This window comes from Octodon degus, unplaced genomic scaffold (genome assembly GCF_000260255.1).
Source record: "Octodon degus isolate 3935 unplaced genomic scaffold, OctDeg1.0 scaffold00282, whole genome shotgun sequence".
In the NCBI taxonomy this organism is placed as follows: Eukaryota; Metazoa; Chordata; class Mammalia; order Rodentia; family Octodontidae; genus Octodon; species Octodon degus.
Window position 1 is genome coordinate 833,379 of NW_004524858.1, and position 16,038 is coordinate 849,416.

Here is a 16,038-nt window from a genome sequence, read left to right on the forward strand (position 1 = left end):
TAGCGCCTTGTCAATTCGGCTGCTCAGACTTGCTGCGGCCTCCGTGTTCGCGCCCAGCGACGTGCGGGCGCTCCGGCCCGCGCCCTCCGCACCCCGCGCCTCTCCACAGTCTCCCGTGCGCCCCTAGCAGCGCCAGCTCGATGCCCGCCGGCCGCCCAAGCCCGGGCGCCCAGTCCGCGCGGCGGCCGCCGCCGCTGCCCCTGCTACTGCTTTGCGTCCTCGGGGCGTCGCGAGCCGGATCGGGAGCCCGTGAGTACCCTGCGTCCTGCTCCTCATCCCGCCGCGGCCCAGGACAGGCGCCCGGGGATAGCCGAGGGGGGGAGGGGGCGCGGGCGCCACCTGGACGGCCGGGGAACAAAGGAAGGCGCCCCCGGCGCGGCCCTCGGGGCGCCCTTACCTGTGGGGCGCACGGGGCTGGGTCCCCTGGCCCAAGAGCCCTACTTCCGCGCCAAGGCCTTCTCACCTGGGCCACCCGAGCCGGGGCACTCAGCCAGGCCCCCGAGGGTGGAGGCAGCGGCCCGGGCCCTCTGCACGCATTGGGGCGCCGCGGGTGCACTGTGCTGCGGCGACCACTGGGCACCGCTTCCAGGCGGGCGGGGGCGCACGCAGTGGAGCGCTGGGTGCGGGCGGGGAGCGGCCCCCCGGCGAGGGATGAGCCCTGAGGGGAGGGAGGGCGGGCGGGGGCCCGCTCTGGCCGCCTGGCGCGCAGCCCAGGGTCCCCGGGGACGCGCCTCTCCGCGGGCCGGCGCCGCAGCCCTCCCTCCGCGGGACCAGGCGCACGGGGATCCGCGAAATCCCCGTCACCGGCGGCACTCAGAGCCGTCTTAATCCATCCTGCGCGGGTTGCGAGCCTTCTGCGAGAAAAGGCTTTGTGAGCGAGTGGGTGAGAGCCGGAGCCCAAGCACGGGCACTGCGGGCCCAGGCTTTAGGGGAGGCCCCCTGGGAACCCGTAGGCCCAGGGCCCCTCCCTGTGGGGCGCTCCTGGCCTCAGGCATTCGGCCCCCCACTCAACGCACACCCCTGCCAGGATACGGTCTCCACATCCAGACCCACTTTGGGACACACCCGGAGACACACACAGACTCACACTGGCTTGTGTCCCGTCACCCTCGCCCTCAGACACTCACACACTGCGTCCCAGATGCACGTTCGCACACCACCGCGGCGCGCGCACATTCCATCCCGACGCACACACATTCTGGTCCTCTCATTCCCCGTGGAGCCAGCAGAAGGGCATGCACGCGGGCACGAGGGGGTAGGGGACGTTCTCAGTGAGCTTGTGTCCCCATCCAGGCAGGACACCTCCGGGTGTCATTCTGGAAAGGGCAGGGCCAGGGCACCCCTGGGCCACAAGCTTGCCTAAGGTGCCTGCACAGGTGAGAGACTACCTAGAGCCTTCTGGGGTCCCTGATAGCTCTGCCAGACTGTGGGTGGCGTGGAGCTTTGTTCCCAACCATAGAGCAACAGGCGAAAGTGGGGGGTGGGGTGGGTGTTGTGCATGTGTTTTCTCCTTTAAGGGAGAAGAAATTAAATAAAAGATTCTCACACCTCGGCAATATGTTTCTACTTACCGTGTGTCTTAGCACCTGACTGCCAGGCTGGTGGGTCGTAAAGTGTCTGCAGGTACCTGTGGGATGAGAGGTGGGATCCCCCCGCAGGGACCCTGGGATTGAGGCCACCCTCCTGCTCGGCTTTCAGAGAATCTCACACTTTTCCCTTTTAAAACACATGGTGTTCCTTTTTAATAACAGCAGTGGCTCCAGATTGGGAAAGGGAAAAGAAAATCTTGTAAAGGCCCCAGCTCCTCAGGAAAGGAGGGGCAGCAGGCGCAGAGGGGGCAGACCCCAGCCTAGGGATTTGCTTAGGGGCGTCTTCTAGGAGCCCCTCCAAGCCAGGCCAAGCTCCCTTCAGGCTCAGCAGCTTGTTCCCAGTTGCTGCTTCCCCAGCGCCTGTCTCATTGTTCGCCAGAACCTAGAGACAGGGAAGGCACCGGGACCTGGAGCTGGGCAGGATAGTGAGCCCCGTGGTCCTCAGGTGCTGTAGAGTGGGGGTCTCTGCATGGTGTGTTCATCCTGCCCACCCTGTAGCACTGAGCAACCCTCTAGCAGGTAGTGCAGTCCTTCTCCCATTGTGGGGATGAGGAACCCAGGGCCCAGACAGCAGAGCCAGGTGCTCCACCGAAGTTTGTGCCTTTGTCTCCAGGAGAAAAAGTGTCCCTCTGACCTTTCCTACTAGGCAGAGAGCTTGTCCTGTCCAAGCCCACTCAGCCTTGTCCCCTCCAGCCAGCACCCTGTCCCCATCCCAGCCCTAGGCCGGCAGCTGCAGCTGCTGGCAGACTGGCCAGCCAGGCCTGGTGGGTGTGGCAGGGGGGCATTGCCCCCCAGCCAAGACCCCCCAAAGAGCCCCTTTGGGCCACATCCGGCTGGGGTGGGGGCAGGAGCGGTGTGACCCACCCTGGGAGGGCTGAGACCGGGCCTGGGGTCGACTAGCTGTCTGTGCCTCCCATCCTGCTGGGGGGGCCCAGGCAGGAAGCGGTGGGTGGGCCATGGCAGAGGCGCTGGCACGCCCGAGTTCATGCCAGAGGAATTCCGAATTAGCGGGCGGCTGGCTGCCTGAGACCTCCGGGGCGGCCCCCTGGCCCCACGCCCCCTGCCAGGGCGCCCCCGCCAGGGCGCCCCCGCCTCCTCTGCTGGCCTGCGCTAGTGCTCCTTCACACGGACAGACACGGAGACTTCCAGTGAGCCCTGGGCCAAGCCCCAAATGCAACTGTGATCCCAGCCACACTTGAGCCAAGTTTGCCCCAGAAAATCGTTAGGGTTGGCCCAGGACTGAGCCCTTCCTATCATGGCCTTCTGCAGAATGTGGGACGGTGCAGGGTGACTGCTGGCATTTAAGGGGCACTGAGGGGGTAGGATATGTGGATCCCCATGGCTGCCCTTGAGCCCCCTGAACCCCTTCTCAGCTGCCTGGGGAATTCTTTTTAAGTGCATATGTAACCAGGACCTTCCCTGCTCAGAACTCTGAACTTTTGGTCCTCCCTGCAGGTTGGGGGTCCCTTCTGACCCAGACCTTTCCTAGTACCTGTCCTACCAGAACAGCTGGCCCCTAGATACTTCTTAGCTACATCCCTTACTTCTGTCTCAGCTCAGATGTCACCTCCCAGCCTAGGTGAGCTGCCTCCCTTTGGCCTCTGCTTCATTTGGTTCCTTTGGTCTGCGAACCTCTGAATCTGAATGGGTGAAGGGCACAGCGCCCTCCCAAGGGAACGGAGAAGGAAATCACCAAGTCAGGCTTCCTCAGCAAGCTGGGGCATTCAACTCTGGGCCAGCCTAACCTAACTGTGGCATGGGGTGGCCTCTGACAGTATACCCTAAATGACCCCTGTGGCCGATACCAGAATTCTCACTCCCCAGATAGAGAAAGACTCAGGCCAGAGTGCACCCCTCCCCCGCAGGCCTCAATTTCTTCAGGGTGAAATGGACCTATCTTTGGTCCTGGTCTCCCTGATAGGTAGCAGGAGAGGAGGGCTGGCTGGGCATTCCTGGGACTTCTGTGCCAGCACCCAGCTCACTCAAATTGATTTGGGAAGTCTCAATAACTGCCACAGTGGCCCCAGTGAAGGACACAGAGCACAGAGAGTCCTTTTTTTTTTTTTTTTTTTTTTTGAGGCAAGGTCCTGCTGTGTAGTTCAGGCAGACCTCTAACTCCCCTCGGGGAGTTTGCCTGGCTCCCCCAGCTGGCCTCGACTTGCCACAGTCCTCCTGCCTTGGCCTCCTGAGTGCTGACCTTACAGGCATGTGCCCCACAGGAGAGCCCCTTCTTTCTAGGTTAAGGGAATGCAGGAGGGCATTAAGTCCTTTTGGATGGGAGTGGGAGCACCCACAGCTGTCACAGCCACATCAGGGTTTCTGTAGTTGAGAACCTGGGTGGGGATACTTGGATTTTCAGAGGTTCAGCTTTTTTTCACAGGATGGGCAAGACTTGGTGAGGAATGGTAGGCAGCCTTACCCTGTCCATATTCAGGACAAAAGAGGTCCACTCCCTGTTCAGCCAGGCCAGTGCTTCTCCCCCAGAAGCGCCCAGGGCCCAAGGCTTGGAGTAGCTAGCAAAGGAAGAACCACAGTTCTGTCTCCAGTGGCTCAAAACAGCTGACCCGAGGAAGTCCTGGCATGGTGGGCCTTGGATGGCTCCCTCAGGTGTAACACAGCCTGTCTTCTTTGGCCCTAGACACGGCTGTGATCACACCCCAGGACCCCACACTCCTCATCGGTTCTTCCCTGCAAGCCACATGCTCAGTGCATGGGGACCCGCCTGGGGCCACCGCCGAGGGACTCTACTGGACCCTCAACGGGCGCCGCTTGCCTGCGGAGCTCTCACGGATGTTGAATGCCTCCACACTGGCCCTGGTCCTGGCCAACCTCAACGGGTCCAGGCAGCAGTCCGGGGACAATCTCGTGTGCCATGCCCGCGACGGCAGCATCCTGGCCGGCTCCTGCCTCTATGTGGGCTGTAAGTGGCCCCAGGATGCCTGGATGCTGACATGATATGGGGAGCTGCCGCCACCTGGGGCTGCATTGAGTGTGGGGAGAGCCTGACCAACATCATAAGGGTAGTCCACAGGCTGGGGTGTGGCCCAGTGGGGGACCACACTCAGTGTGGGCCCTCACACAACATGCCAGTATCCTAATGCATCTTCAGGAATAGGGCTGAAAGTGTCCTATTCACCCTCCTCCATCCACTTTCCCTTAGTGCCCCCCGAGAAGCCCTTTAACATCAGCTGCTGGTCCAAGAACATGAAGGACCTCACGTGCCGCTGGACACCGGGGGCCCATGGCGAGACCTTCCTGCACACCAACTACTCCCTCAAGTACAAGCTGAGGTTGGTGCCAGCCCTTCTGCCCCTTGGCACCCCATGCCAGCCTCCTCAGACCCCCCTCCCCTGCATGCACAGGTGGTACGGGCAGGACAACACATGTGAGGAGCACCACGCTGTGGGGCCACACTCCTGCCACATCCCCAAGGACCTGGCTCTTTTCACGCCCTATGAGATCTGGGTGGAGGCCACCAACCGCCTGGGCTCAGCCCGATCCGATGTGCTCACACTGGACATCCTGGATGTGGGTGAGTCAGGCCTGCTGTGCCCCCTACATCTGCCCCGCTTGGGCTCCAACTCCTGCTCTGGCCCTGCTGGGGGGAACAGCTGGGCACCCACTCCCCAGTTCCAAACCCCAAAACAGCCAGGATAGCCCCACTTTCCAGAGAACACCTGGCCCAGTGCCTCCCCTGCTGCAGCCAGGTGTGCAGGAGGGGGCCCCTGGGAGCAGGAGGGGCTCCCAGGTCGGGAGGCGCCCCAGGAAGCCCAGGCCCAGAGCTGAGAGGTGAGGGCGGGAGGCAGGAAGTGGATGATCCGAGCACAGAATTGGGCCTAATCTAATTAGGGTGTTTCTCAGCCCCAAGTAGGCCTATGCCTTAACCCTTTCAGCCCCGCTGCAAGGCCTGTGGGGAGAGGCTAGCTGTCCTGTGGCCCGTGGGAGGATCCTTTCTTGTCACACCCTGAGGCTGCAGTGTGAAAGTTGTGAGCCTCTGTTGAATCCCAGGAAGAAGCGGGGTGCTGCAGCCTTGAAGGAAGCCCTTGCAGGCTAGACAGGTGCCGCCCCAGTCCTGGCTTGCTGCAGCCCCCCGGAGTGAGGATTATGTTTCTCCCATCACAGATAATCCAAGTGATAACAGCTGATGTTAACTGAGTGCCACTCCAGGCCTGGCAGAGAGCTCAGGAGGAAGGGAAACAGAGGCAGGGCCACCTCAGCCCCTGCCCTGCGCCCTGCCGCTGGGGGTCTGAGCCTAGACCAAGCCTGTCATCTCTCTCAAGAAAAAGGGTTGCAGCCGGCATGGCGGTGCATTCCTGTAATCCTAGCACCCGGGAGGCTGGGGCAGGAGGATCATTGGAAGTTCTAGTCGAGGCTGGGCTACAAACTGAGCTCAAGGCCATCCTGAACTGCATAGGGAGACCCTGCCTTTTAAAAGAAAGGGGGTGGGGGTGGGGAGATGGCTCAGTAACATAAGCACTTGCCTGGCAAGCACAGGGGCCTGAGTTCAATCCCCAGTACCTAAAAACAAAAACAACAAAAAAACCCCCAAAACATTCGTTATGGGGCTGGTGAGATGGCTCAGTGGTCTAAAGCACCTACTTAGAACAAGCTTAGCAAAACACAGGGATCGTGGTTCAATCCCCCAGCACACATGCCAGCCAGCCCCGCCCCCTGGTGGGCTAAGCTGGCCACACACACACATAAATAAATAAATAAATAAATAAATAAATAAAGGGGGGGCCTCAGGTTACCAGGTCCTGCTTTGCCTCACAGTGACCACGGACCCTCCACCAGATGTCCATGTGAGCCGTGTGGGGGGCCTGGAGGATCAGCTGAGCGTGCGCTGGGTGTCGCCACCGGCTCTCAAGGATTTCCTCTTCCAAGCCAAGTACCAGATCCGCTACCGCGTGGAGGACAGCGTGGACTGGAAGGTGCTCACCCAGCCCTTCCAGCCTTGCTCTCCATCTGCTTCCACCCTTGCACCTGGCCCCGCCCTCCACCTGCTTCCACCCCTCCACCTGGCCACGCCCTCCATCTGGCCCCACCTCCATTGTCCAGGTGGTGGATGACGTCAGCAACCAGACCTCGTGCCGCCTGGCTGGCTTGAAGCCGGGCACTGTCTACTTCGTACAAGTGCGCTGCAACCCCTTTGGCATCTACGGTTCCAAGAAAGCTGGGATCTGGAGTGAGTGGAGCCATCCTACAGCCGCGTCCACCCCCCGAAGTGGTGAGCATTCCAACAGGGCTAGGGTGGGGAGCTCCACACCTGGCTCCAACCAGCCTCAGTGTCCCTTCTTGTTGGTTTCTGTTGTTGGGTTCTTTGTTTGTTTTTTGCTATCAGGGAATCAGACTCAGGACCTAGCGCTAGTCAGGCAGGCATTTATGCCACTGAGCCACTTCCCTGGCCCCAATATCCCTCCTTGTTTCTCCAAGAGAACAGAGGTCTCAGATCAGTGACCTCCAGGGCCAAGTGTGATCTAGGGTTGATTTGGACTGTCTTTTGGGGAGGCCAAAAATTTAACCTACTTGCGGAGATTCAAAAACAAAGTGCCTGGCATGGTGGCACATGCCTATCATCCCAGCACTCTGGAGGCTGAGGCAGGAGGATTGCTGAGAGTTCAAGGCCCGCTTGAGTTCTATAGTGAGTTCAAGGTCAGCCTGAATTATGCAGCAAGACCTTGTTTCAAAAACGGTATATTTATATACAAATATCCTAGATTTTTTTTGAAAAATAAGTGTTGTAGAAATGGGACAGAACAGCCCACGTTGCTGTATGGCCCCACAGTGGCGGCCGTCCCCCTAGGGACCCTTCCTGACCATCTGTCTCACTGCCACCAGGGCCATTATCCCCTCTACCCACCCTCAGCCCCAGAGACCAAGTGAGTTTGAGACCCTTGCCTATGAAATTGTTGGACTTTGCTTGGCGCCCCCTTCTGACCAGGTGGGAGATGGGAGGGATTAGGGGCCTGGGTCTGACTTCCGTTGTTCTCTGGGGTCTCTCGCAACCCTTAGATTCTCTGTGCTCTTCCTTTTGAAATGGGATGAAATCCACTACGTAGAACTTGTAGCCTCAGTTTCCCCATCTGGAAAGGTGATGACAGACACATCTGGCTAGGACTTTTGTGAGGCTGCGGGCTCTGGAAGCTCTGGAAGCTCCCAACCCCCCCTCAGGACTTGGCCTCAGAGGAGGCTCCCCTGTCCCCGGGTGATGACCCTGAGGCCCTCGGAGGTTACGCTTGGACTTGGGTTCAGTTCAGTGACAGTGCAGCCCCACCCTTGTGGGAAGATGGGGAAACTGAGGCCCAAGAGAGTCCCAGAGTCCGGAAGGGGCAGAAGCAGGCTCCAGCCAGCTCCCCAGCCCCCATTGGGGCCCCCGCAGGTTCTGGGGTGGGCGGGAGCGAGCGGCGGGAGGGGCCTGAGCCTTGGCCCCTGCTCGTGCCCAGCACCTGCGATTCTTGCGCGGGAGCCAGGAGGCGCCGAGGCCGCTGGGGAGGCTGGGGAGGCCAACGGGGGCGGCGGGGGCCGGGGCCGTGCCAGGGCCTGTCAGCGGGTCCCCAGCCTTATTTATGACGTGAGGCCGATGTCCTTATCCGACGGCCTGCTAAGGGCTGGATGTGGCCGGCGCTGGACAGACAGACAGGCGGCCGCCCACCTGGCTTGGGCCCTTGCCGGCCGCTGGCGCCGGCTGCCGCACATCCTGGGACCGTCCCCGGGGACGCCTCCATGCTGCCCCCCCCCGCCACTCCTCCCCTGTGTCCCTCTCTCCCTCCTCCCTCTTGTTCATTTCCTTTCTTCTTTTTTTCTTTCTTCCTTTGTTCTATTTTCCTTCCTTTCTCCAGGGCTGTGGATAGAGCTCAGGACCTCACACACTCTTTCCTTCTTGCTCTCCTGGCCGTGTCCCCACCTGGCCCCTTCCTGCATGTTCCCTCCTGAACGTTCTGGGCTGTCTGTCCCCACGAATTCCGTCCACCCAGCCTTGACAGCTCAGTGTCGCCTGGCCTTCTCCCTTTTTCTTTTCGGCCGCCTGCTGTCTCTCCGTCCCTTTGGCCCAGGCCTCCCTCTCCCTCCACCCCTTGCATTCACACCTGGCTCAGGCCAAAGGAACCGGGTTCCTGCAGGAGCTGTGGGGTAGGAGCCGACCCGTCCCCGCCCCTCCTCCCCAGGGCGCAGCTGGCCGGAGCGCAGACGCGGTTCGGGACGCGGGAGGAGGCGCGGGTTCAAGGGGCGCAAATCCCGCAGCGCCGCCTCCGCGTCTCTCCGCGTGCGCCCCCTGCCGGCCGCGCCCAACACTGCGCTCCGCCTTTAGAGCGCCCGGGCCCGGGCGGCGGGGCGTGCGAGCCGCGGGGCGGAGAGCCGAGCTCGGGCCCCGTGCGGCGCGAGCTCAAGCAGTTCCTGGGCTGGCTCAAGAAGCACGCGTACTGCTCGAATCTCAGCTTCCGCCTCTACGACCAGTGGCGGGCCTGGATGCAGAAGTCGCACAAGACCCGCAACCAGGTAGGGAGGGGGGGACCTGCGGGCGTGGGGACCCAGGGGACGCAAGTCTGCAGCCCCGACGACACTGCTGCCTTCTTTCCAAGCACAGGACGAGGGGATCCTGCCCTCGGGCAGACGGGGTGCGGCGAGAGGTAAGGGGGGCTCGGCGTGGCAGGGTCGGTGTGGGTGGCTGGAAGGGACACGGACTTTCTGGTGGCTGCAAACTCCACCTCTCCCTCTGGGCAGCATTTGTGCTGCTCAACACCGAAGTGTGGCCAAACCAGGTGTGGCCCATTGTAGCTTTCAGCCTAGCTAGGAGCCTGAACTGCAATCATGTCCTCTCTGGCAAGTGTGAGGACTTGCTCGTGCAGGCCCTGGGTTAAGCTCTTTACCTGCAGGAGACCCCTCCCCCCCACCAGAATGCCTCCTTTCTTAGAAGGGAAACCAAGGCGCAGGGAGGGACTGTGTCCACCCTAAATCCGCACAGCTGAAAGCAGCAAAAGATAGGACCCTTTGCTGCTCTTTACACCCCACCCCCAACTCGCTGCTGAGCCTGGCTTTTCTTGTGCCCACAGGTTCTGCCAGATAAGCTGTAGTGACCAGGGCCACCCTCCCTGCTACACAAGACCCAGAGACCAGGCCAAATTGTACCCTCGCTTCAGGGCATCCAAGCACCATTGGCAGCTGGGAGACAGCTCTGGGGGCCGTGAGGGCCCCACCCGTGCGTGTACTCTAGCGTGCAGAGGGGATGGCCGAGCTGCTGCAAACCCTGCGGGGACTCAGGGTCAGAGGGCCCATTGCTCGCCCAGCCTGGGGCCCCTCAAGTCTTTTAAATAAATGAGCTATTTAGTGCTCTCATTGTGGAGATGATGGAAGCCGGGGCGGGGCGGTGGGGTTTGGGGACATGGGGAGCATCCAAGAGGGACGCTTTGGAACTGGACCTCCCCCCTCCCGGAACTTGAGGCTTCGCCTGCAAGTCCCGCAGCCGCTGCTTGTCTGTTTCCGGAACTCCCGGAGGGAGCTGTGAGTCAGAACTCGGGAGTTTCCGGCAGGGTGCCGGTTCCCCCCAACTCCCCCTCGCCCCAGGGGCCCCCTCCCCAGGCACAAGGCTCCAGGACAGAGGCGGAGGGACTACAGACACAGGCTGCTTTATTGTGGGCGGTGCCGCAGCAGAGGGCTCCCGGCCCCAGGGGCCACGACCTCGGCCAGCTGGCGGTCGGGGCTGGGCTGGACGCCACCGGCCTCATTTCCCAGCTCTCTCGGGGCGTCCCCGGGGAGCCACCATCACTCTGCAGATTCCGCATCAAACCTAAGGTCCTGGAGAACCTCGCCGATCGCCTCCATGGTTTTAATTACCCTACGAGAGCGGATGAGAACTATAAATAAAACCCAGATGGGGCGAATTAGCCTACGCTGCGCAGTTAGCTCCGAGGGGGCTGCGGAGAGCCCAGGGCCCTTCTGCCCGCCCGCCGCCGCAGCTCCAGGCAGCTCTGGGGAGGGTCCCAGATGGGGCGGCTCTGTGGGTTGGAGCTTTAGGCATCCTGGCAAGCGGGAGGGTGCGGGCCATGGGAGGTCAGAGTAGCAAGGCAGCAGACCCCAGTCCAAGCTCCGGGTCCAGCCATAAGTGCAGAACTGGCACTGGCCAACGAGGCAGCTGCATCCAATGACTGCGAATTTCTGCATCGAAGTTGCAGAAACGTGTGCAAAGGGGCACCAGGCAAGGATGCGGGGGTACAGCACCCCAAAGCGTGTGCGCAGGTCTGATTGGGCCCATGTATGCCCAGCCAGGCCAGCTTGATGTGTGGCAGGGCTCACTTCAGCTTCAGCTGGTGTGTCCGTGTGTCGGGGTCCTGCTTGGCCAGCTCTGGGATCGCCATCAGCTGCAGCATGGCCACCTGGTGGGGGATGGGCGACAAGGAAGTTGTCACAGCAGCAAAAGTCGCTTCCTGGCCTCCTCCACTATTGTAGGGAGAAAGGGGTCCAAAAGGTCGGGCCGGGGAAAAGCCACACTGGGCAGGGCAGTGGCAAGTAGGACAGGGTGAGTCTACGTGGAGTGCCCTGTGGCTGTGGCCTTGAGGGCCCAGGAAAACCTAGGAGCTAACAGCTAAAGACGGGCGGCCAGCATGGTAAGGCGCTTAGGTCCTAAGTAAGGGCAGAACACTATAAACTCAGCTAGAGGCAGGTCGCAAATTCGTTCTGGAGACCCGGTTTAGGAAAAGAAATCAAGTGCCAAGTGCAGTGCGGCTGTGGCTTCAAGTGGAGTGCACATCCCCCCGCCAGGATTGGGTGAAGCTCAGAGCAGGCGGCCGTAGGTAGGACATGATCCCATCTACAACTACTCGGCAAGGCAAGGTCTGAGAACCAAAAAAAGGGAAATAGCTTGAGGGGGGGAGCCTCGAGAAAGCGGGGGTCGGCTTTCCGGGAATACCTTTTGGCTGGCTGGGGTGAAATGGGGATGTGCTGAGCTCGAAACAAAATTTGTGATAAATTTGGGGCAGGAGCTCAGGCACTGTGGAAGGATAAGCCAGCAGGATCACAGGTTCAAGCTAAGTCTGAGCAATTTAGTGAGACCCTGTCTCAATAAAATGGGGTGGGGATGTACTCAGTGCAGTGCGTCTGGGTTCAGTCCCCAGTGGCGACCAAAAAAGGAAAAAATGAGGCAGGTTAGGAAACAAAGCCCGAGAACGCCCCAGGGACGGCTGCAAGGGGGATGGCCGGGGTCTGCTCACCGTGGCCAGGCGCGTCTGCTCCAGTTGCTGCAGGCTGCGGATGTGGCTAGCGAGCAGCGGCTGCACGCGCGGCCCGGCCAGTTCGGCTTCCAGCGCCAGCACCTCGCGGGAGGCGGCGGCGAAGGCCTGGGTCACCTCGTGTACGGCGCTCCGGTAGCGCGCAAAGTCGTGATGCGGGCCGCTCTGCAGGTACTGGCGGTGGGCTCTGCGGCAGGCGGGAGTCCTGATGCCACGGGCCCGCGCAGATCCCCGGAGCGGACCCTCCCAGTCCCGTGCCCTGCTCAGCCCGGCACCCTCCCGCACTCACGCCTCCAGCTGGCCGAAGGCCCGCGCGCGCTCAGCCTGCAGCTGCTCGATGCGCCGCACCAGCGTCCGCACCGGGGCATCTTTCTGCAGAGTGGGAGGCACGGCTGAGGCATGAGGACGGCGTTCCCGGACCTGCGCCGCCGGCCCCGGGCCCATCCCTGCCTGAGCCCGGGCTCACCCAGGGCCACCCTAGCTCCTGAAGGTCCAGGGCTTCAGTAGCATCTGCAGGGTCGCGCGCCACGGCGACCGGGCAACCCGACGCGGCCCCTGCGGTGATCATGACTGTGCAACCCCAGCGGGCCATGCGTCGTTCGCTGCGCTCGACGCCCCCTGCCGGCCCGGAGGTCCCCGCACCGCTGAGCCTGTCAATAGCCACCTAGGTTTATCTCCTGATAAACGTCTGCCCAGTAGCTGCTCCGCACGTTCACCTAAGGACCAAGGCGCGGCTTCGCGAGCACCAAGTCAGGGGTGCTAAGGAGCAGCGCTTGCACCTCCTGAATTGCAGGTCTGCTCAAAGCCCAGGGACTTTGCACAAGTTGACAACCTAGCCCAGAAAGGGTGAGGGGGCACCCCTGCCCCTCCCGGCATGCATTTCTGGCACAGCATGTGGACCAGAGCACACAAGCAGACTCTGGCCAGGGATAATCCTTAGGGCTACCTGGGTGCAGCTCAGACACGCTCCCCGCCTAGCACTCGAGAGTCTGGTGCCAGCCACGCCACACGAGCGCACAGATCTGACCCCTCTGCTTTTAGATCAACCTCATGGCTAAAGCTGAGCCCAGCACCCCAACAGGTCGCTGGTCCTCTTCCCACCACAAGCCCTCAGCACCTAGGCCCAGTTCCCAGGGCTTTTGGGATCCCAGCCATGCCTTCAACTCCTGGTTCCAGACAAGAGGCCAGGACTCAAAGTGATGTATGCTTGGCTGTGACAAAAACACACAGGATGGGAGCCCCACAGGTGAGAGTGGAAAGCTGGGAAAGGCCCCAAGGAAGATGGCCATTCTGCAGCCTTCCCCTGGACAAAGAGGCACACGGACACCAGCTGCTGCTCTAGTCAAGGGAGGGAAACTTTATTCAGGCCCCAAGGCTGCAGGCGTTGGGCAGGTGGTGCCCTTCTGGACGAGGGGCTGGCTGAGCTTTATTTGACCTTCTTCTTGGGGCGCAGGTTGTTGGTGTGGCCACACTTCTTCTTGCGGCAGTTGACAGCACGGGGGTGCAGGCGGGCATAACACCTAGCAGGGAAAGAAGGGACAGGAGCAGCTGAGCAGCTGGTCAGGACATCCTGACCCTCCTGCCCCCACCCCACTCCACATACTTGCGGCAGATCATCTTGTCACAGTTGTACTTCTGGGCAAGCTGGCGCAGGGATGGCTCGATGATCCCACCTCGCAGGCGAAGCACCAGGTGCAGGGTGGACTCTAGAGGGATGAGCAAGGGGTGCTGGCTCAGTGCAGGGCCACAGTCCCAGGGCACACCCCCACATGCAGGAGACTGGAAAGAGCTGACTCTCCCGTTTCCCTTAACCATACTTTCATGTGGTTTTCTTCCCTGGAGCTGGGGATGGAACAACTTATTCTTCCCCTGAGCCACACCCCCACAGCCATAACCTTTCTAAACAATACAATGCCAAGTATTCACATCAGTCATTTAAAAATAAGAGTAACCAATGCCATCTTGGGACCAGATATCTTCAAGTGACAGAACAGGACCCCTATCCTACTGGCTCCTTCCTCATCCTTTCTTGTTTTGGGGAAAGAACCCAGAGCCCACACCACAGCCTGATCCTCCTCATCAGAAGGACCCCCCTGGTGGTCCCAAAGTGCCCGGGGGCACAGGAGCCCCTGTCTGGAGATCCTAGACCCGTACCTTTTTGGATGTTGTAGTCAGAGAGGGTCCGCCCATCCTCCAGTTGTTTGCCGGCAAATATCAGACGCTGCTGGTCAGGGGGGATGCCTGCAGTGCAGACAGATCTGAACTGGTCACTGGGAGGTTACTGCCATTGGCTCCGCAGACCCTTCCTGCAGGAGTGACCCTCGCTCCAAAGGAGACAGATTTCTAGCCCTCCTCCACAGTCACACACTGGCAAAGGAGTGTTCTAAGCCTGATTCCCCCCCCCCCCACACACACACACAAGCAGAGCCCTCACCTAACCCAACTCACCCTCCTTGTCTTGGATTTTGGCTTTGACATTCTCGATGGTGTCACTGGGCTCAACCTCGAGGGTGATGGTCTTGCCCGTCAGGGTCTTCACAAAGATCTGCATGTCTGCGTCTGCTGGCAGGGGATGGAGCAGTGAGTGTGGCAGGTCTTCCAGGCACCAGCTGAGGCTGCCAGCCCGCGGCCTGTGCCACCCTAACCTCAGGCTGTCCTGGACTGTCCCTTCCCTCTGCCCCGAAGAGCCTCACACTCGTGTGCAACCTAAATTCACATTTCCCCTGCCACACTGCTGGCTGCTGTCACAAGTGCTGGACATGGAAGACTGGGCCTGTGAACAAGTGGCTCTACCCCTGAACGACACCCAGTCCCTTTGCAGGTGGAGGCTGAAACGGGAAGATTCCAAGTTTGTGGTCATCAGGGCAACTTAGCAAACTCTGTCCCAAAATTTAAAATTGAAGAAACAAGGCTGCAGGTATCTCAGCGATAAGAGCCCTCTGAATTTAATTCCCAGTGTGGTGTGTCTGATGGAACGACAGCACCCGGCAGACACGTTTTCCCAGTGACCCCGCCTGCAGAGATCCACCAGTCCTTCCTCCCCAACCGCCAGCCCTTTCGATCCGCCTGCATGGGAAGCCCCCTCCTTAAGGCACATCCCTCCCCTCCCCTTGCCCAACTCCCTGCTGGACGCCCGACATTCTTTTTCCTTCACAGTCAGTACGAACTGGCCGGACCTCCCTTCTTGCTTTTCCTGCAACCCATAAACAAGGGCAAGGTCTAGGGGAGAAGCAGGCTTGTCAAGCGCTTGCTCAGAAAGGCAGGGAGAGCCTAGAAAGCGGAGGCCACCCCCCCGCGCTTGGGAGGCTGGGGCTGGAGGCCCGAGAATTCAAAGCCACCCTGGCTACTTGGCGAGCTGAACGCCAGCCTGAACTACGTGGCCAAGCTGTCTCACATACACGAAAACGATAGCGGGAGGGCAGAAGAAACACCCAACCGAAGGAGTGGGGTTCGGATCGCCTCGGGAAGGCGCACAGCAGCCCGAGGACTCACGGGGTCGCGCGGGCCGAGAACGGCCAGGCCCCTGGCCGAGGCTGCGCTCCGGGTGGTCGCCACCCCGCCGAGACCAGCCCTTTCTGGCGGCCTCAGGCCCACCCTCTTCGCCTCCCGGGGCCACAGACTCCGAGCAGCACCGACCCAGCGCGAAACAGCTCGACCTCCGCCACCTACCCGCTCGGCCGCCTCGTTGAAGAGAAAGAGGGCGACGGAACCGGAAACCGCCTGTTCACCGCTGAGAGCGCCTGCGCACCGAGCACGCTCGCGCTGCGTCACAATCCGCGCTGCGCACACGTCCTGCCCCCCAGGCCCCGCCCCCGACGCCTACGTGTCGGATACTGGCAAAGGAAGCCGCCTGGCGTGTGGGCAAGCACGCAAAGCCGCTTCCGGGCCCAAGCACCGCCCACCGGGCGGGGGGGCCACGCCTCTCCAGGTGTTCAGAGCGGCGGTCTACCTGGCGGCTGCTATTGTGTAGCCAGCAGAGTAGGGGAACGAATGTTTTCTGCCAAGCACAGGCGTGATGGAGAGGGTCGAGACGCAGGATCGGATCGAGATGGTGAGGGGCTCCAGTTGCCCACGAGCCAGCCTAGAACTGTATCTCCTTTAACATTCCCGTGCCCCGCTTTGTAGCCAGCACAGGCATATGCTCACTTCAGTCCGGGAAGATGCCTTTAGGTTTCTGGGTTTTTGTTTTTGCGGTACTGGGGATTGAACTCATGATCTTGAATTTGCCA

At 61.0% G+C, this 16,038-nt stretch overlaps 3 protein-coding genes across 9 annotated transcripts in view; 1 reads left to right on the forward strand and 2 right to left on the reverse strand.

The window, feature by feature from the left end:
- Crlf1 (cytokine receptor like factor 1) overlaps positions 1–9,906 on the forward strand; it is a 13,679-nt gene extending 3,773 nt beyond the window's left edge. Inside the window, exons 1-10 of one of the 6 annotated variants that reach the window (XM_023707163.1) lie at positions 749–1,623; positions 1,879–2,014; positions 4,228–4,509; positions 4,750–4,879; positions 4,952–5,121; positions 6,363–6,520; positions 6,648–6,816; positions 8,896–9,083; positions 9,167–9,214; positions 9,638–9,906. In XM_023707163.1, the coding sequence (XP_023562931.1) occupies positions 4,380–4,509; positions 4,750–4,879; positions 4,952–5,121; positions 6,363–6,520; positions 6,648–6,816; positions 8,896–9,083; positions 9,167–9,214; positions 9,638–9,658 (1,014 nt within the window). In that variant the 5' untranslated portion in view covers positions 749–1,623; positions 1,879–2,014; positions 4,228–4,379 and the 3' untranslated portion in view covers positions 9,659–9,906. Of the gene's footprint in view, positions 1–27; positions 250–748; positions 2,015–4,227; positions 4,510–4,749; positions 4,880–4,951; positions 5,122–6,362; positions 6,521–6,647; positions 6,817–8,895; positions 9,084–9,166; positions 9,215–9,637 lie in introns of those variants that run through there. The other 5 variants (XM_023707162.1, XM_023707164.1, XM_023707160.1 and 2 more) reach the window with 5 other exon arrangements.
- Positions 9,907–10,194: 288 nt separating this feature from the next.
- Positions 10,195–12,398, reverse strand: Rex1bd (required for excision 1-B domain containing). Its single transcript, XM_004646883.2, has 5 exons — positions 12,276–12,398; positions 12,099–12,181; positions 11,792–11,996; positions 10,878–10,957; positions 10,195–10,419 (listed from the first exon to the last, which is right to left on the reverse strand). The coding sequence occupies exons 1-5, from the start codon at positions 12,375–12,377 to the stop codon at positions 10,347–10,349; spliced, it is 543 nt and encodes a 180-aa protein (XP_004646940.2). The 5' UTR covers positions 12,378–12,398; the 3' UTR covers positions 10,195–10,346.
- Positions 12,399–13,140: 742 nt separating this feature from the next.
- Positions 13,141–15,552, reverse strand: Uba52 (ubiquitin A-52 residue ribosomal protein fusion product 1). 2 transcript variants are annotated; one of them, XM_004646855.3, is made up of 5 exons: positions 15,479–15,552; positions 14,258–14,368; positions 13,964–14,050; positions 13,413–13,515; positions 13,141–13,329 (listed from the first exon to the last, which is right to left on the reverse strand). In XM_004646855.3, the coding sequence occupies exons 2-5, from the start codon at positions 14,358–14,360 to the stop codon at positions 13,236–13,238; spliced, it is 387 nt and encodes a 128-aa protein (XP_004646912.1). In that variant the 5' UTR covers positions 14,361–14,368; positions 15,479–15,552; the 3' UTR covers positions 13,141–13,235. The 2 variants fall into 2 exon arrangements, with proteins under 2 accessions (XP_004646912.1, XP_023562946.1); XM_023707178.1 differs by lacking the exon at positions 15,479–15,552 and having other exon boundaries at positions 14,258–14,375.
- Between the last annotated feature and the right edge of the window lie 486 nt (positions 15,553–16,038).

Bases quoted from the DNA above. Each gene is read 5' to 3' on its own strand.
- Rex1bd (XM_004646883.2), bottom strand. From the start codon at position 12,377: ATGATCACCGCAGGGGCCGCGTCGGGTTGCCCGGTCGCCGTGGCGCGC. The intron at 12,182-12,275 runs GTGAGCCCGGGC...CCCACTCTGCAG, and splicing joins AGGAGCTAGGGTGGCCCTGG to AAAGATGCCCCGGTGCGGAC. The intron at 10,958-11,791 runs GTGAGCAGACCC...ATCCCCCACCAG, and splicing joins AGCAGACGCGCCTGGCCACG to GTGGCCATGCTGCAGCTGAT.
- Uba52 (XM_004646855.3), bottom strand. From the start codon at position 14,360: ATGCAGATCTTTGTGAAGACCCTGACGGGCAAGACCATCACCCTCGAG. The intron at 14,051-14,257 runs GTGAGTTGGGTT...TCTGCACTGCAG, and splicing joins CAAAATCCAAGACAAGGAGG to GCATCCCCCCTGACCAGCAG. The intron at 13,330-13,412 runs GTATGTGGAGTG...TTTCCCTGCTAG, and splicing joins GACAAGATGATCTGCCGCAA to GTGTTATGCCCGCCTGCACC.